This window comes from Bemisia tabaci, chromosome 5, assembly GCF_918797505.1.
Source record: "Bemisia tabaci chromosome 5, PGI_BMITA_v3".
NCBI classification, from domain to species: domain Eukaryota; kingdom Metazoa; phylum Arthropoda; class Insecta; order Hemiptera; family Aleyrodidae; genus Bemisia; species Bemisia tabaci.
Genome location: NC_092797.1, coordinates 30,340,447 through 30,359,382, shown reverse-complemented (window position 1 = coordinate 30,359,382; position 18,936 = coordinate 30,340,447). Strand labels below are relative to the sequence as shown.

Below are 18,936 nucleotides of genomic sequence, written 5' to 3'. Positions count from 1 at the left end.
GAGCGTCTTTGAGGAATACGAATAATACTCTAATGCGAGCTCCCGGTATGTTTGTTGCCTATGCAGTTAAATTGAAGGCGATCTTGAGTAGACGATATCTGTCAATAGGTCATTCACGATTTCACGCACAGTGATCGGTTCTATCAAAGTCTATGGAGGATATCGATGACCAACGCACGAAATCACGTATCTCCGTTTGCAACGTCGCAGACTTCTTGCCGTACTTCATTTTTTCATTTGAAAACTTGTCAACTTTATTTCTTGGACACGTCCTTTGATTTTTCTACTTTACTAGCAGAATATACCGCAGAAGTTTCAAGTTACAAACTCGACTTGTATTTCTTCGAAAAGAATAAGAGGATCGAGAGATGTTGAAACACCGCAATGGAGGTACAAGGTTTCGCACTTAAGTCATCGATGTGTATGTTTTCCGAACAAATAACTATTTGTGCGCTCCCATAGGTTTGTTGCATTTGCGGCATGTCAGGAAAATTTAATCGGACAATACCTATTAATAGGTTCTCAACATCGTTCATTGGTTTGATCAAAACCTAGATAGCGATACGTGTATTCTTCGAAAAGATTACTATTCGCGTTCTTCAGTAGGTTTGTTGCCTATGTGGCAACATTGAAGGCAAACTTCAATTTCATATAAAAAAATCATACCTAAACATGGGTCCTTAATATTGTTTATTCATCCAATCCCAAAGCTAACGGCGCGGTTGAAATTTGAAGTTTTCAAAAATAGATTTTATTCGAGTCTTCGGCAGGGCCGGATTTAGGGGGTGGCCACATGGGCCGCGGCCCATGGCGGCAAATGTTGTACAACCATACAAGCAATTTGGCCAGAAGCGGCGCGGCGCGGCGCAGAGAGCAATGATGACGAGGACTTGAGATGGAAAGGAGAAGCCTTCGGCGCGCCGGTCAGCAGGAAACACATATTAGCGCCTACAAGACTCCATGAATACTTCACGCATTGCGTCAAAAACCGGGCGGACAGCAGCGGCCGGCGTGGAACGTGTAGCGCCTACAAGACTGTATGGATACTTCACGCATTGCGCCAGACACAGTGCGGTTAGCGCGGTGGCGGAAATTAAAATCACTAAACCACGTTCATGTTTATTCTTTCATAATTTTTTCGTTCTTTTCTCAAAATGAAAGGCCTCGTCCACACAGAGATAGTTTTACGGAACTTAACTTTTGCGCAAAGTTCCGTGAACTTCTGCTAGTATGTTGACAAGGCTTTCAAAAAAAATGTGCCTAACATGAGTAAACGCGTCTTATGCACCCCTCCTCCTCTGGCTCGTTCACTTGATATCTGCTGAAACTGACGAGTACCTAGGCTATTCAGAATTCGCCAACTTACATGAGTAGAATTTCCTTCTTACCTATATGAATAGAAATCCTACTCGTATGGGAAGAAATTCTACTCATAAGAGTGGAAAAGTTCAACTTATATGAATTCAATTTTTTTCAGCTTTCAGAAGTACTGTTGCTGACCAGGAGACACCGACATAGTAGGTGAATTCGAAAAATAAAAACATTTTGTTCTTATGACTTTTTTGATGCGGTGACTAGTTTCTGAGCTAAGTATCGGACGCGGTAGAACCAAGCCTCTTAATTTAAGCGGATTTCGTTTTGATTCAAGCAAAAATCCGCGAATCAAGAGTGATTTTTCTTGTCAATGTTTTCAAAAGTCTGGACTCTAGATCCAATGTGTTTTTTTCCAGTGATAGCTTCAAATGGAGGGAACATCAATATATCGCAATGCACGCCACGCCACTGATAGTCGCTCGTCACATATATCCCCGGTGTCCGAGTCAAGTCCGAGTGGAACTAAATTATTACAGAGTGGAAGTTACACATAAAAACTCAGCTCGTTTCGAATTGGTGCGTTAGAGATGCTGCGAGGTGGGATGGGGCGCTAGGGAGGGAAAACAAATTAGACGTCCAACGTCGCATTTGACTTGGCGGCGCATCCACCCGCGTGTCTCTATGCAGTCGTCCATCGACGTCGTCGCCCGCATGACCAATCTGATCAGTACTTATCTTCAGCCGCGGCTCTTACGCGGATACCGTCCAGATTTTTACCATTAATATTAGTATGATAACTTCATGAATTGTTCTCTCTAATGCTCAGTTAGAGCGTATATCGTTCGGGTATTGTGACCGTAAAGCGCACATCACATCAACGGACGTTGTGCGCGTATTCTTCAAGACGTTACGTGTTGTGGAACCAAAATTTACAGAATAACGTTCACTACAGCACTTATATACAAGGAGGTGAGTCTTACCGATACATTTAGTTATGCACGTACTTTGAAAAGAACGTTTAAGGGGCTTGGAGGAAAAGGCGCATAAATGCAGTTTTCGAAAAATTTAGATATTCATGTACTCAACTAAAACTAGTTTTAAAGTATAGGTACTCTGTGAAAAATTCAACACTAAAATCCAATTTTTAAGCATCAAAAAGTGAGTTTAAACTTCCTTCCCGCCATGAGGCTTCACGTAATTTTGAAACTTTAAACACGCATTTCTTAAGATAGCAAAAACTGCACGTATACCTACCTACACCTTGTCCTCCAAGCTCCTCATTTCGACAGTAAATTCTGGGGGATAGCTAAGGGATCCAAACCTTTTAGATCCATCGCAGTTCACCGCCCATGAGAAGATTTTTTTCACTATTTGCGAGTGCCAGGCATTTTTATTACTTCTTTCCCTCTTCCCTCGAGAAAATTCCAGCCATCCTAAAAAAATAATTGTGCCGGCGCTACAGCGCTGACGATGAGAATATAAATTTTCCCTGAAAGTATACCTAATCATTTTGTGAGAGTGACGAAAATTATCGTTGTCACGAAGCAATTAATTATTGTAGCGCAGCTCAACGATTCACAAGGTGGTAAACGAATAATTATTTGAAATCAATTTTAATGATCCGGATCCGAAATTTTTTTAAGGAATTCTCTGTGAAGCTGAGGCAGGACGAGACCGATTATAGCACTTGATCTGGAGCATAAGTCCATGCAGGTGTAGGGTAAAACAGTTCAAACAAATTTTAAAAAAACTACAGCCCCCTTTTAAAGAAATGAATTAAAATTCTAACAAAAAAACCTAATCGTATAGATAAGAAGTGATGCGGGCAGTTTCGCAGTAGTGTAAGAGATGCAACAGTTGGATCATGTTACTTAGTTTTACACGAATCACCAACGGGCGAATCTCGTATCTCTCGCTCATTCTGACCAATTTTCCTTCAATATCGTGACCAGGCAATGCGAGTGACTTGGGAGCTGTACTTAATAGTTGGTTGCAGCAGAATGGCTATAAGTTCATTTGTGTTTAGCATGGCATTATTGGACTGCTGATACCACATCACTTCGATTGTTAACTAATGCCGACCAGTTCGCCTTCAAAAGTTAAACTAGGCAATGTGAGCGTCTCGGGAAAGGTATACTTACAAAGTTGCCTGCAGCAGTTTCATCTTTTCAATTTGTTTCATAAGTATATTTGAACGTATTTCTGCCAAACATAGCTATGTGTATTATGACGTGAGCCCTGTTATGCACATATTCTTATGGGTCTCAGGGCTCATGTCTTAATGCATTTAGTTCCGTTTGGTGGAAATACGTCCATTTATGGTAAAAGTAACTCAAACGTATCTCGATTCCGAAGTTTCAAAATTTTGGGTGTCGCTTCAGTTTTTTTTTAGAGTAACCAGTGAATTTGTTATTGTTTGAAATTTTCACAAAACATTCTTTGTAGGGTGAGAATTTAGTCAAAACTTCATACAGATGATATAGCGTTTGTTGTATTTTCTTTGAAAAAAAAACAGCGTAAGAGATTCTGAAACATCGCGATCGAGACGCGTGTATAGCGACTTTCATCATCGTTTCAGCACATGACAAATATTGCACTCTCCTTATTGACTCTATTCTCATCGTTTGTGTTCCTTGCGCTCACTCTGACTTCAGCTCACGAGAGGATGATAGAAAGATGAGGACATCAAAACGAGCTTGTGCGTCCAAAGGGTGGACCCTAAATTGTCATAAATAAATAGTTGGACCATATTTTGAAATTATGAACCACTGTTTCTGGCTTTACTCACAAAAGCATGCATCTCTAGGTACTGGTAAACTGATAGCACATATCGACGGTGTAAGTCGGCAATCACATAACTCGTTTGCGGTGTCTAAAAATCTCCGCCTCTACGTCATTTTTTTAAAGGAGAACAAATTGACATCATTCCTTGAAGTTTTTGCAGAATTTTCTTCGCACAGAGAAGAAAAATCTCGGCAGTTTTAAAGAATTGCCGTTGAGTAGTTTTCCGTTTAAAAAATAAAGCATGACAGGAAATCTGCGACGCGTCGCAATCCGAGTTATATGATTGCCGGCGTACACCGTCGATATGCTGTTTCTGTAATGTGACAGGAATAGTACTTTTCGACTGTTGTTCAGTTTTGAAGTGTAACAGAATGGATATCTTGCATGTGTGAGGAATTTGCGATTTAAGTACTTTTTCTGGCGTAAAATTTCGCGAGGAACATGCACGATATGCCACCGGTTTTTTCTGACAAAACTCCCAAGCTTTAAAAAAGCTCTAAGTTGAGGCCGTAATGAAAGGGAGCTCTCCGTGCAAAGATAGGGAGAATCAGATTAGCAAGGTTGCCGTGTTTATAGTGCTGAAGTCCCCAGATGAAGTGGCAGCCCTGTAGATGTATTTGCTACCTATCTTAGACGGAGAGTTCGAATTGATATGAGAGAGCTCTCAAGATAGCGTGATATAAAACGCCAATTAGTACCATGAGAGAAATTGTAACTAAAGGAGTCCCCGAAGGAACTAGATAAGAAAATGACTTAGGTACCGAAAAAAATGATGTATCTGAATCGCAATTCCTGACAGATGCAAGAGCTCCATTCTCGGAGCCTTTGGTTGTTTTTTATCTTTTGTACATCGTGGATATGTTAATATTTTCTTATTTCCTCCATCAGAAAATTTTGTGGAAACATGTTCCCTCATACAGTAAAAAACGTGGAGCCACAAATCAACGAGAAACTTTTGAGTCACTTCAAAGGCGAGCGAGAGGGCTTCATTCAAGTAGGTGATGAAAAATGGTTGGTGCCTGCCCGATACGCTCGACATGCTTCCGGCTACTATCAATTTCCTCTGAAGATGGGTGACGTTTGGATAATGACCTTTCCTAGATCCGGTAAGACACTATATTTTAAAGTTCTCTGAATAATGTGGATTCATTATTAGGAACAAGAGCAGATTTGAAACATTTGGACCGCGTTTAGTAGAAAGGCGCCTTAGCACATCCGCTATCACCCAACTGAACCGAGCAATTCAACTTTTTATAAGAGAGCGTTTGTACATACATTTTTTGATAATTTTCAGGAATTCATTGCTTCGCACAATGCAGAAAAATTCACGGATACTTGCACACACAAAAAATCCGCACAACCGTTTTAATGTAAAAAATTACACTGCTCGATTAAATTCAGGAATAGCCGATGTGGCTTGATTCCTTCTGCTTATCGTGGTCTATTTAGCGCTGGAATCAGTTCGATTGCTCCCGTTTAGTCACATTACTGTACCTCTTGTCCTATTTTTAGCTTTTAGTTATCCATCTCACAGAATTGAATAATGATTCTCTGATGTATATTCACGTACTAATACTGCATATCAATTCGTAACTATCACGAGGCGAAACTTTTCAGAGTCCATTTTAAATCGCGCGGCTGTTAATGTTCAGGTCCACGATTTCCATATTCTGCGCCTTTCTGGAGGAATGTCCTGGCATCCATACATAAAAGCGGACCGATAGATGTCGGCATAGTAACGTAGATATGCAATGAAGCAGTAGATAGGAGGGTGTTTCGCCTTCCTTTCACGAGTTAGGCAAAATCGGGCCCGGAATAGTTGTATTAAAAGTTGCATCGGGTCTGTGAGTTGGGTGAATGAGGAAGGTCCTTATTGGCATAGAGGGTTCTAGTGTCGACTTTTGGAAAATGTCTCGGAATCTCGTCTTTTCTAGACTAGCTTTGAGTCAGGACTCACAACATCGGAAATTTTGTAAGAATAAATATACCTGAGATGCGATTTAAAATAGTATCGTACTAGATAACTTGTGCGAATACAAAATTTCTCGAACAATCATCTTTCGCAGTCATTTGAGGGAGGACAATTTTTTCAGGGAAGGTTCTCCCGTCAAATTAACGTTGCTTCATAAAGGAGAGAAAGAGGAGAAGGGCAAACATTTGGAACTATATTTCGATAGACTTACAGAATTATTTGAGTGCATGATTTATTTCGTCAGCGGCAAGACTGAAGAGCCAAAAGTCCAATAGGTTCATACATTTTCGCAGTTTGTAATTTTAGCCGGTTGAAACACATTTAATGATTCATGTTTCAGGTACTACTTGGTGCCAAGAGCTCATTTGGCTCCTAAATAACAATCTAGATTACAAGAAATCAGCAGCAGTGGCTTTAGAACGACGATCACCTTTTCTTGAGTAAGCATTATTATTAATTTGCCACAATCAGTTTTAACTTAATTCTCATTTTTGGTCAGAGGCAATAGATTTTCTTTACCTTTCGTTGCACAAAAGCTCCTTTCTCATAGAAAAGCCTTCACCACCTCTCATTTATCTCTTCATATATTTCTTTTAATTTTTTTTCTTTGAAGAGAAACGAACAGCAGAAAACAAGGATGAATTCAGAACAGTTCTTGAACCTGAACTTTCAAATCAACTACATGTATAACGTCATTTCGTACATCCTAAAAGCTCCTAAAGAATCCTAAGATGACCGAGCCGATTAGCACTGTCGCACTGAGAACTGAGGACGACCGCCGTATAAAAATTCGAGGGGTGCCAAATTTCCCGGATAGAACATGCATTTTTGCGAGCTGTTATGCATATTTTTCCTTAACATTTCCAGACATTTTAGATCAGATCGCGGAAAAAATTTTCTGAAAAAATTGAAGGAAAATGTCCCCAATCCTCCCCAAAAATTCGCTTTTTATGGACGGAAATATGGCAGCGGCTGAAGGCTCATACGGCGTTCTTCCTTAACGCGACAGAATACTGAATTCTTTATTAACCATAATGGAGAATTTGCACGCAAATTTTGTATTGCTTCATGTGAAAATGCCTAAAGAGCTGATTTTGCAGTATTTTTTATAATTTTTTTCGGTCATGAGAAATAGTATGTAAATAGATTTAAAAAAGAGAAAATGCGCCGTCTAGTGACGTCATCTGGCGGCATTTCCCATTTAAACGCATGTATTTTAGCAAAGATCATTTTGTCATATTTCCTCCAATAATTGTTCAATTTATAAACCATGGGTATTCTTGTGTTCAGCTCACCTGCTAGCGTCCATTCAAACACGGAATTCGTCAAATTTCAAACACCTGCAAATTCTCCATTCCATGAAAATGTAGGTGGTCTATACAGTATTTCATACGCTTAAAAGTGGCTGACCGTAGACTTGGAGTAAGCTTGATGAATGTAGTTGAATTTATTTGCCATCAACTGTTGAATGCTTTTTCCTCTGTTTCGTAGGTTCAGCATCATACATGACCCAAAACATATCCAAGATTTGATAAACTTAAACGATAACAGTCCGGATGTCGTCGCAATCCTCAAAGAAAGATCGACCCCAGGGTATGAACTTTTCAAGGACCTGCCCAGTCCGAGAACTATTAAGACCCATCTACCATTCAGTCTGCTTCCTCCGACTCTTCTGGAGACAAACAAGATCGTCTACGTTGCCAGGCATCCTAAGGATGTTTTTGTTTCATACTATCACCATAACAAACTTGTCACCATACATGGCTACCACGGTGATATGCTTACTTATTGGAAGTTCTTCAAAAATAACCTAGGTTTGTGCTTTACACTGTGCGTTTTACGTTATGACATAACGTAATTTCATAACTCTATATTACTCTCCATTTCTATAACTCTACAAATAAGCATTTGTAGGGTTATAGAAATGGCTGTAGGTAATTATTTTTTTTTTTTTTTTTTTTTTTTTTGGTGCTGTTAACTTGATTTAGGGTTTTTTTTATGGTATGGGTACGTGGAGAGGGTGGCTGAAACCAAACCAGGTTGCCAAAGAAAGTGTTGGAGTGGGTCCCTCCAGGTAGGTGTTGGAGAGGGCGTCCAACCAAACGGTGGGTAGAGGGCATTCGTCAAGAGATGGAGAGATGCTAGCTTCCGGAGGATCTCTACCATGACGACAAATTCCTGTGGCGGGTAGGCGTCGCAAGGCGCCCTAGCGCGCCGTAAAAGCGACTTACACATGCTTAAGTTGATTTAAAGTTTTTTTTCTTACCTGGTCCAACCATCGAAAATTTTAAGCATTGGTTACAGAGGAGGAGCAAGGGAAATGAATTGAAGGACATAGACCTACCAGGAAGCACAATATACTTCAAGAAAATTATTCATAACAAATTTTAACTTTTTTATTTACCAAATTCTGGGGCGAAATCCGAAGGATGTCAAAATGTAAGGAAAAATCGGAGGAGGGGGTGTCATTTATCAGGAAAAAATCTACGGCGATACAAGTCCAGCGAGAAATTAGGTACAAAATCCACGGAGAGGGCAAACATCCAAATATCCAAGGGGGATTTGGGATGAAATTCAAACACTGCTTGAAATTGTCTGACCCCCCCCCCCCCCTTTAAAAGGACCCCTTTCTCTAAATAAAAAGTGAATGGTTGCTTGTATGGAAAATCCGGACTGGATACCACTGCGGAAGCAGCTCACTGAGTTGCACAAGTAAAAGCCACAAAGCAGTGGGGTTAATGTGCGGCATTCACTTCTAGCATCTTATCGACATTTTACGATATTATGACCTCAGCACAAAAGGATACCCAGACATTAAATAATTATGTTATCAAGTCATTTTACGCGAACAGAGACTGAATTACGCGGTACTTAAAAGCGCAGCATACCGAACGCATTACACCTGTTGATAATACTGCCGTGCTAAGGAAAAACGCCGTATGAACCTTCAGGCGTTGCCAAATTTCCTTTGATAAAACATGAATTTCCTGGTAAACTTATGAATATTTTCCCTCCAATTTTTCAGATGATTTTGTTCGCAATTTTACCTGAAGTTCCTGAAAATTTCGAGGAAAAAGATTCATAACCTTCCGCAAAAATCAACATATCATCAAAGGAAATTTGGCAACTCTCGAATGTTCATACGGCGTTCTTCCTCAGCACGGCAGAATATCTCTCTTGGCCGAGGAAAATCCATACTCATGGTGCGGTCTTACAATTAATTAAAGACAACGGCCTCTTTTCGTAAGGAGCAACTATGAGTTGTTATTTTGAGCAGTCGAAATATGACAACACAAGGACTTTTGAAAATCAAAGGTCAAATTAAGGATGTGAACAATCCGGTCAATTTATAAGAGCTATGATAATTCTGAGGACAAGAAGTTACGTATGCAAGGGAAAGGGGATAAATTTTATCGTATAATTTTATATTTATTTTAGTCTGGTGCCTGTACAGAATATTCAAAATTAATCTCCAAAAGAAGATTAACGATACGTCTGCCAGACGACTATTTTCCATCTCTTCAGAAAATTTGTTCAGAAATCATCATCTTGTCATTCCCTTAGATCCCGGCTCATGAATATACTTCAAAAATTATTGTTTGTTTAAAATATAGATGTACCCAATTAGTAAGGCCTTGTCCACACGAGCGCGGTTCGCGGAACTTATTCGACGAACTGAGCAGTTCGTCGAATAAGCTCCGCGAACTGCGCTCGTGTAGACAAGGCCTAATACCACTCCTCCTGGAACAACCACACTTATTTCAATTTTGCATAAAATATTCAACTACCCATGTAAGTCGACTCTCTGTGTGACTGACTTTCACCTTTGCCGCAGAATTCATTGCAGATCTAACAGAATTAGTACAGTTCAGGAACTTCAGCAGGAACACTTTGTAAAGCAAACTGATTAACTTGTACTTGAAACGAGAGCTGAACAAACCAATCAAAGAATACATGATAGATAATATCTGGGTGATTAAAATCGTTCCGCAATTCTCAACGCTTGATACATAATTACAAGCCCACTCCTCGTGGCATGCCATTCATCTTTCAATTGAATGCACTATTGGTATAAAAAATAAGAGTCTGTTTTCGATCCATATGAGCAAAGAAAACTGTGATCTTACTTTGCCTCCCACTTTTTTAGGTGGAGCAATAAGCTTCGTAAAAAATGAATGCACACACGTATGAGAAATATAAATGGTTTTGCTAAGCGAAGCCCCTCTTGCATGGAAAACTCTTCGTAAAGTCTCACATAATGAAAAAAAAAGAATAAAGACTCGAGTCTATTTATCAAAGGGTATTAAAAGAAAATGATGAGGAGAGGGGAGGGGGCAACATATTGACGCTTTACACCTGTACTTCAAAATACATTATAATATGAGAGAATTAGTAACATGTTGGCACTCACACACTTGGAATTTTCATCCAAAAAATTATTTCTAATAGAGAACTGAAACTCAAAATTTCCGAGTGTGAGCTGCGTATAATGTCATTATTCACAACTGTACGATGGTCGATGAATTCTACGAATGGTTTCTCACGTGTGAGTCATGGTGGTCCTTATATAAAGTTTTAAAAACATGGATAGAAACGAAATAAAAAAAATTGCAATACAGACGAACAATTTACTAGATGGACCTGTGATTAGAGCTAAAAATGTTGATTCAATTATACTGCGGGGATGATCTTTAAGATCGATTACATTATTAGACTCCGAGAAATGTAGGTATCCTACTAATTTATTTGCGCTTACCTTGACAGAGAATATTCAACTGGAGACGATGAATAATTGCTCATCTGCGCAGCTAAAAGAGGCTCTTTTGTTATTGGTATCGCTACCCATCCGTCATCTATTGTGCCTATAGTGAGCTTGTCACTCTAATTATGAAAGAAGTACGAACGCGTGGCGCGTGGCGCACCATGCGCGAGCGACTAGGATTGCGTCTCTAACTGGCGCTCAAAGACTTAAAGCCGTGTCTGTATTCCCACTTCTATATAGGAAGAACTTTTGGAACGACATATCTCAAGTCCATTAATCTTTGTACCATAAAGAGTTTCTTTCTTAGGAGGTATGGAATATCACAGAGCTAGGACGGCAAGGAAGTGGAGAATTTTGGCAACGTTGTGGTAAATCCTGGTGAAATTGTTAAAATACCTTTAACAGAGTTGTTGTTGTTTATGATCTTAATTTGTAACCTCCAATGGAATTTTCAACTGGCATAAAATTTGATGATCCGGATTACCATTAAAAGTATAATAATTTGATCGATGAATGGACGGTGCAACTCCCAAGTATCACTTTGATGGTCTTTTAAGATCTCCCTTCCTCTTTAATTTTTGTAAAGGAAAAAAATCAACATCATCCCTTGAAGTTGTGGGGTATTTTTTATTAGATCTTCACGGGTATTAAGGGACATCACCTGTATTTGTATGTGGGCCAACGGGTAATTTTCGTGAGTAGTTTTATTGAAATAAATTTTGTAATATTTAAAAGAAGTAATGCCTTAGCAGGAGTAGGCGGGGGAAGGGCGAGGGGGTTGTCTGTATCTGAACCGTTTAGAATATTGCAGCTGAAAACTATAAGATATTTAACGTGCATAATTCAAATATTTAAAGATAGAACATAAAGACTTTCTTTTGTAACACCTTAATGAGTTGGGAAGCACACTGGCATTTTTGGACACTGAAACGCAAGGTAGAAAAGAAAACCATGCCATAACATGACAACTCCATATCCCGTCCAGTCCAGATCCCAGTAGGCTATGATAGCTATGATGAGACATTTTCATGCCCTGCGAATTTGATGAGTAGGGAAACGCACAGAAAAACTTGGTGACTTAAACGCAGCGTAGAAAAGGAAACTATTTCATGATCAGACAACTTCCCATTCGTCCAGTCCTGTTCTACCGTGAAGGAAGAACGCCGTATGAACATTCGAGAGTTGCCAAATTTCATTCGATAAACTGTCTATTTATGAGGAAAGTTATGAATATTTTCCCTTGAAATTGTCATGAGCTTCAGGTGAAATTGCGAACAAAATTATCAGAAAAATTAGAAGGAAAATATTTATAAGTTTACTAGAAAATTTGTGTTTTATCAAACGAAATTTGGCAACGCTTGAAGGTTCATACAGCGTTCTTCCTTAGCAAGGCAGTGTTGATCGTGATAGGCATGGTGCAAATCTTTTTTTATCCAACACATTCGATGAGTCAGGAAACATACAGAGAGGCTGGAGACTTAAACGCTACGTAGAAAAGTTAACAATTTTATGACGTGACTACGTTCCCCCCGCGTCCCCAGTCCAGGTGGCCACGATAGCCATGGTATTACTAAAAAATAATATGTTTCGTAGCATTAAGGAGTTCGGGCTGCAGATTCTGTTCAGATGATGAAAAGCAAATTGTTCCAGTGTTTGATTATATTTATTGCGATTTTAGAGAAAAGTAATTAGTCAATAAAAGAGACTGACGAGTATTACTCGAGGTCGTCATACATTATTTATTGGGCCATTTCGCCTCTGTTTTTTGTTGCATAATTGATGATAGCTGTTCAAATTTTTAGTTTGTTTCAGTCCATACTGGGAGCATTTGAATCAAGCCTGGGAACATCGCAACCACCCAAACATGCTGTTTCTCTTCTACGAAAACCTGGTTAAGGTAAATTTTCATTTCATTAAATGTTCCGACAATAATCGATCATTTAGCATAAGTTTAAATGGAGGAAATTCGGTGTTGCCAAACTGCTGGATCCGCCTCTGGCAGTATGTCTCCTCGATTACTTACTAGCTATCCTCCGCAGGGAGTTTTCACAATTTCAAGCAATTGTGTTTTTTTGGCTTTTTTGCAATATAATTGACAGCAACAACATGATTTCCAAATTTTACCATTGATGCGTCGACTTTATGGAAAATTGATTATAATGCGAAACTGTCGCAGGGTTAGAATTCCAAAGAAGAGATCAAATGTACTCGTATCCTTTACCCTACAAGTAAGGTATCAAAAGAGATGAGTGGAGACGCTAACAAGTCTTATGGAAGCTCTAGTAGGCGAAACAAGCTGGCCTTAAGTCATCTTCAGGCTTCGTCTGCGACCCTTTGGAAAAACTCTCATCATCGTGAGAGATATCCGTTTCAACGTTTTAACTCTACGCACAGAAAGCTGTCTCTTTCGGACCGGTTTTACGCTTAGGTATGGGACCTCGAATTTTTGGAGTATTGAGAAATGTCGGAGATTAATTTCCTCTTGAGGAGCAAATATTCAGTCTCCATGTTGTGGTATGAGCTTTGCTATAATGACGATAAACAGCTTCAGATCGAGAGACCAGTAATCGTCTATTCGATGCCACGCACCTTTCATGTGATTAATTTGTTGAATCTATCTTTCCTCCAAACAGAAGGAGGGGGAGGGAATTAAGCTCCTATCATTTTAATGATAAAATTAAAATGCCTCGGGTTCCTGTCATAAAATTGTATTTTTCTTGTCATTTTAGGATTCATCAATAGTGAATATAGGAGTGAAGGAGGGGTGATTTTTTTGTTTCTACCGTAAAAAAGGAAAATAGGGAAAACTGCAAGAGGTCATTTTCTGGACGGAAAAGAGAGGATTCGCCACTTTCAATGTAGGTGGCTGGGTCCACTAATGTTTCATTTTTAGCTATTAGGGATATGCCATCTAAAATGAGGGGAAAATTAATCGTCAATCCCAGAATCTGTTCAATCTGGTTCGGGATCAGGTCTGATTGACCTAAAGGTTTCACGTGCCGCTAACGTCCCGTGTATTTTTGGCTGCTGAAGCTGAAGCTTGCCGGCCAGGTTGGCATAGTGGTCAGCGCATCTGACTCTAGGTCAATAGGTCCCGGGTTCGAATCCAGGTGGTGACGTTTAATTTTCCCGGAATTGACGAGAAGATCTGCTGAAACAGATTCTCCTCGGCCCTAGTCCCTGAAAATTGGAAAAGCCTGGAGCATGGAGATCCCACGATGTCTACGGACACTAAACATTGTCTAAAGTTGGCTGAAGGTGCTAGACACGAAGCCATTAAACCAGCAGAAAAAAAAAGCTGAAGCTTTTTTTCCAATAAAATTTGAACCTGCTTACTGGTTTATCCACTAGAGCCAGTTATAATCTAAACCTATATTTTTCATTTCAGGATCTTCCTTCAGGCGTGAGAGAGATAGCTCAGTTCTTGAATATGCAGTATTCTGATGAACAATTTCGGCAACTAGTCGAACATTTGCAGATCGATAATTTTAGGCGCCGAGTTCCTCTTTACGTTGATGTCGAGATCAAAGGAATTTTTGGCGATACTGAGGAGGGTTTTGTACGGAAGGGTGAGATACTTATCTTGATTTAGCTTCATTTTCTACCTTTTTATACATTTTTTCTATTTGGTTATTCTGCCACGCAACTATGAACGAGGTTTTAAATAAAGAACAAGCATGTCAGATTTGGAGTTAAAATAGAGAAGGAAAATTTTTGTACTGAATTTTTACGAGCAGAATATGCTCATCATAAATTATGGGGAAAAAAGAAATAGAGGAATGATGTAATCGAATTTGAGTGGAAGATTCCGTGAATCTCTTTTATCACGGCAGCTACTGAGAGGACTATGAGGCTCCTAAAAATGCTGAGAAAATGTTTGACGAGAGACCCTCGGACCACTGATTCCGTCAACAACTATTTGTCAGTGGCAGATCAAAAAAGTGGCGAGGCGTTAATGATCTATTATCGACATTTCTCAATTTGAAACTATGGCAAAGAACCGAATATCAAGGTGTTCGTTGCGAACATCTTGTTTATCGATTCTTTCCCGTAGATTTAAAATGACAGATAAATCGATAAATCGCAAAGCACGCCAAGACACTGCAGATCATCTATTTTGAAGGTTGGAAAATAAATATTAATCTTATACCACACGCCAATGGATTATGAGTTTTTGCTCTATCGTGAAATTAGAAAACTTTTTCATAACGAAATAATCAAACCGCATAGGATAAATACAGACGATGAACCATAACTCGATACACTTGAGGAGCTTCGGGACTTTTCAGTTGACCAAGTATCAGGGGACCCAATAGGCTCGAGAGGAATACTTGTGCATCTCAGCGGTTTGAACCACTAAATCAATTGATAATCATAACCTATCGCAGTATTTTAAACTCTATCCACGTGCATAATTCAGGATTCGATTAATTATTCATCAGCCCGCCTGAACTTCAGCAAAGCCACCGCAAGAGCATTCTCGTGAGCTCCGATGTAAATTGCATAACGCTGCAGAAGGAGAAAGGTAATTCTATCAGATCATTTATGTAATAGCCAGATCGTTTTGCTTTACAATGCACCAAATAGAGCTCTTCATATAGGGTGGGAGACGCGGAGGTGTTCTTAGACCCGGTTCTATCGCCTTTCGTTACGGATTCAACCTATAGCTAAAATTCGATGAGTGTTAAATCGTAACCGTTCGTTATTAACGGTTCGTAACCGTTCAAAAATATCTTCACAGAATCGAAAGCCTCCCCCCTTATACGCAATGGACCCGATTTTTCCAATCGAAAATTATTTTCAGCAATTATGTAGATTTTTTTATTTTTTATACTATTGGGTCCATCATGAGAAATTTTCGGTCGTAACCCCTCCCCCCCCCCCCCCCGCGCGCGCTTGGGATAAATTCCTCGCTTAGCTATTAAATTTGAATTTCCCGAAAAAGTGCCTAATTCACGATTTACTTCTCCTATCACGTTATTTGAGACGTTCTGAGACACTTACAAGGTCGGGAAATCATTTTAGTGTCTCATCAAAAACAAAGTGTGTTTCCTTAGAAATTTTAAAACCACCTAGTGCGACATACATATCCTCACCTTCACAAAAAAAAACAAAAACAAAAAAAACAAAAAACAAGAACCAAAAAACAAAACAAAGCGCACGATGTCAAAGTTTGTATCGAGTAGGTATGAGGTCAACGCAACTTTCGCTGATGCCAATCATTGTAAGTGTCAGCTCATTGAGACTAATATCAGAGCAAGCAATAACCGGCACTTAGCCATTAATCTGACTAGCCATTAAGACCTGACGTCATTTGCACCGACCTCAGCTCTGTATGATACCAACACGATTGTTATTTGGTACTGACAACGGTGAAAGATCTCTTGGAAGGACAAAACGTACCTAAACCTTTTATTTTCACCAGGATGTTTCTTTTTATATCTCCGAACGTGTCAGATTTCAGAGCAGGAACCGAACTGAATACTTCAGAGTTCTAATTGATACGTACATTTCCTCCCTATTTATTAAGTATTTAATGAGACAGAGCTCGAGGTTATATGCAGGTCGTTTCGCATAACGCTAGCATTAAATATGAATTGCTTTTGGTTCCAGGCAAAGTCGGCGGAGGCGACCCAGAACTAACCGCAGAACTGAGCCGGGAAATTGACGAGTGGATAGAAATGCAGCTTCAGAACACTGATCTACGTTTTCCGGATAAAAAATGACCCTTGAATCTTTGATCCTCACTATTGCGAAGCTGGAAAGCAATTGATTTTATATGTATCTGTTTTATGCTTAGAGGACGGGCCCATAACTTGGAAAAATTGACTGATGGCAAAGTGAAATAAGTATTAACTTAGAGCGTCAGCCAGCGTTGCAGTTTTTGTCGCAAAATACATTTTTTGTACATTTTCTGTTCGGGAATCCAATCCTTGCAAAACTTCGAAAAGGACATTATGGAATAGATGATGTTGAATACATCAGCGGGGTTGTCATTTGAGTTGGCCGGTGGGCAAAATAGACTACATTTTGCAATTAGGAACTAATATTTTAGGCCCATTTTAGAAACAACGTATGTGCTCTTCTCATGTAACACAGGCTCAAAACTAACGGCAAGCAACGAGAGATCCTTCGGTTAATCCATCATCATTCTCCTCCTATATCTATTGCAACTACCGGCTTCCACCAATAGGATCACTTCATTTTATTTATTGCTAAATCCATGTCAATTTCAATAATTAGCCCATATCTGTCAAGCTTTCTGGATTGTGGGTGCTGCCAAAAAAGTTCCTTTTGTGTGCGTGGAGATACCTAGATTCTCATAGATCTTTATTACATCTTTAATTAATTAGTTTGGTAATCAATAAGTTAAGTTTTCATATTGTTTTTAACTTTCTATACTCTTTTAAATAAAATACTTTTGATTTTGTTCAGTTTTAAAGCTTATTGATGAATATTATTTTTCAGAACTTACGTAGGTGTTAACCTCTGAAATTCTTAATAATTTTTTATATGACCCCTTCATTACTGCCTCGATTTTAATTTTTTCTTTCTTTTTTTTCTTTTTTAAAGTTTGGGAGTTAATTTCAGAGATAACTCGTGTAACCATTCTATTTCTTACGAAAATGTACCTATGTAGGTTTACATTTTTAGATCGAAAATTCTTACTCTAGGTGCAAACATACTTATGATAGGTAAAGAATAATTAAGCTGTGTATCGTTAGGCTACGAAAATATTTTTACGACAATGATAAAAAGAGGGTATTATTTAATATATCGAATCATTTGTTTTAATAAGCTGCCGTGGCGCAGCAATAATAAACGCAATATCATTTGTCTTTATAAATGCTGTCTCGGATCCGTATTATTGCTTGCCTATTTCAGTATGAGGAATTGCATTACCTTGAAATTAAGAACAGAATAGGCTAGTTTAAATTGAGTCTTAAGGCGTCTTATTAGTAATACGTAATCTGGACATACTTGAGTACATTTGGTCAATTTAGGTTGAAAAAGGGGACGGTACCTATATCCAAAAGCACAAATCCCACATGTGAGAATCGCATGGCTCAAAAGCGCAAAGAAAGATTGTTGAGACTCACCCTAACGCAAATACCAGAATAAAGAAAAATTTAAGAAGAAACAATTGCATGACTTTTACCAACGCTTTATCTACGATTTTATGCGAGGAACTTTAGGTCGGTGTCCTCTTAATAATTCGTCGTTAATTCGTTTTTTATTTACTGGTGCTCAAATTCAATGACCCTGAAGCAATCAGTGACGCTAGAAATTTTGTCTATACAACTTAAGGTCCTGCCTCATCGAATTCTAAGTGGACCGTACGATGAACATTTTTGACTGGACTTTTTTTAAGTCTTCCACAAAAACAAATATATTGGGACGCGCGCTCAAAATAGTTTTGCACTGTGCTGCAACAGTCGCTCCTATTCTTAAGTTCGTAAGTGTAGGAACGCATTCCACATTGCAGTGGGAAAAGCATAATGTAATTTTTACAAAATTATGCACCTAAACGGCAAAAGTATTTTTCCAACAGGGCAAGAAGAAGAAAAAAAGGAAAAAAAACTCTAAAAATAACTTGTTAGTATGAGTTTAAATAAAAATCTAAAAACCATGCTCACGTACCTAATGTTTTTGCAATTACGTTGACAGGCAACATTCTAATATATTTAAACAGTTAATGCATTTTCGGAAAATTAACAATGTTGTGATAAAAATTCATAGTTTACTTCCTCTGTACAATACGCAATTGTGGAATCAAGTTAAGGTGTAAAAGAAACAAGCAGAGCATCCTCAGTGCCGCACGCGACGAACACGAAACGATATTCATTAAGGCGCCTGGATACAACTATTTGAGCTTTATGGATGTGCGTGTTGCATATGCACGGATGTGAAGGCGTTTTAACTTTCCAGGCACTCACCGCTGCACCCGCAGCGCAGCGCGGCGGCGCAGCGGGGATTCAAAAGGACATGGTGCCTTCAATTCTTCGTTTATATTCAAATACATCTCTTAGGCATGAACAATAGTTCTGAAATGATAGATACAGGATAGATGTCAGCACATCTCATCCCTGGACTTTGTGTGCAA

The 18,936-nt window shown here is 39.0% G+C and overlaps 1 protein-coding gene across 1 annotated transcript; it reads left to right on the top strand.

Annotated features, from left to right (window-relative positions):
* The first annotated feature begins 1,978 nt into the window (after window positions 1–1,978).
* On the top strand, window positions 1,979–17,274 carry LOC109037526 (luciferin sulfotransferase). Its single transcript, XM_019052247.2, has 7 exons — window positions 1,979–2,283; window positions 4,987–5,204; window positions 6,411–6,510; window positions 7,562–7,884; window positions 12,635–12,729; window positions 14,221–14,401; window positions 16,446–17,274. The coding sequence occupies exons 2-7, from the start codon at window positions 5,003–5,005 to the stop codon at window positions 16,556–16,558; spliced, it is 1,014 nt and encodes a 337-aa protein (XP_018907792.2). The 5' UTR covers window positions 1,979–2,283; window positions 4,987–5,002; the 3' UTR covers window positions 16,559–17,274.
* Window positions 17,275–18,936: the final 1,662 nt, after the last annotated feature.

Coding starts and splice junctions, on each gene's coding strand:
- LOC109037526 (XM_019052247.2), top strand. CDS start 5,003: ATGTTCCCTCATACAGTAAAAAACGTGGAGCCACAAATCAACGAGAAA. Junction 7,885..12,634: donor GTTCTTCAAAAATAACCTAG/GTTTGTGCTTTA, acceptor TCAAATTTTTAG/TTTGTTTCAGTCCATACTGG. Junction 14,402..16,445: donor GGAGGGTTTTGTACGGAAGG/GTGAGATACTTA, acceptor TTTTGGTTCCAG/GCAAAGTCGGCGGAGGCGAC.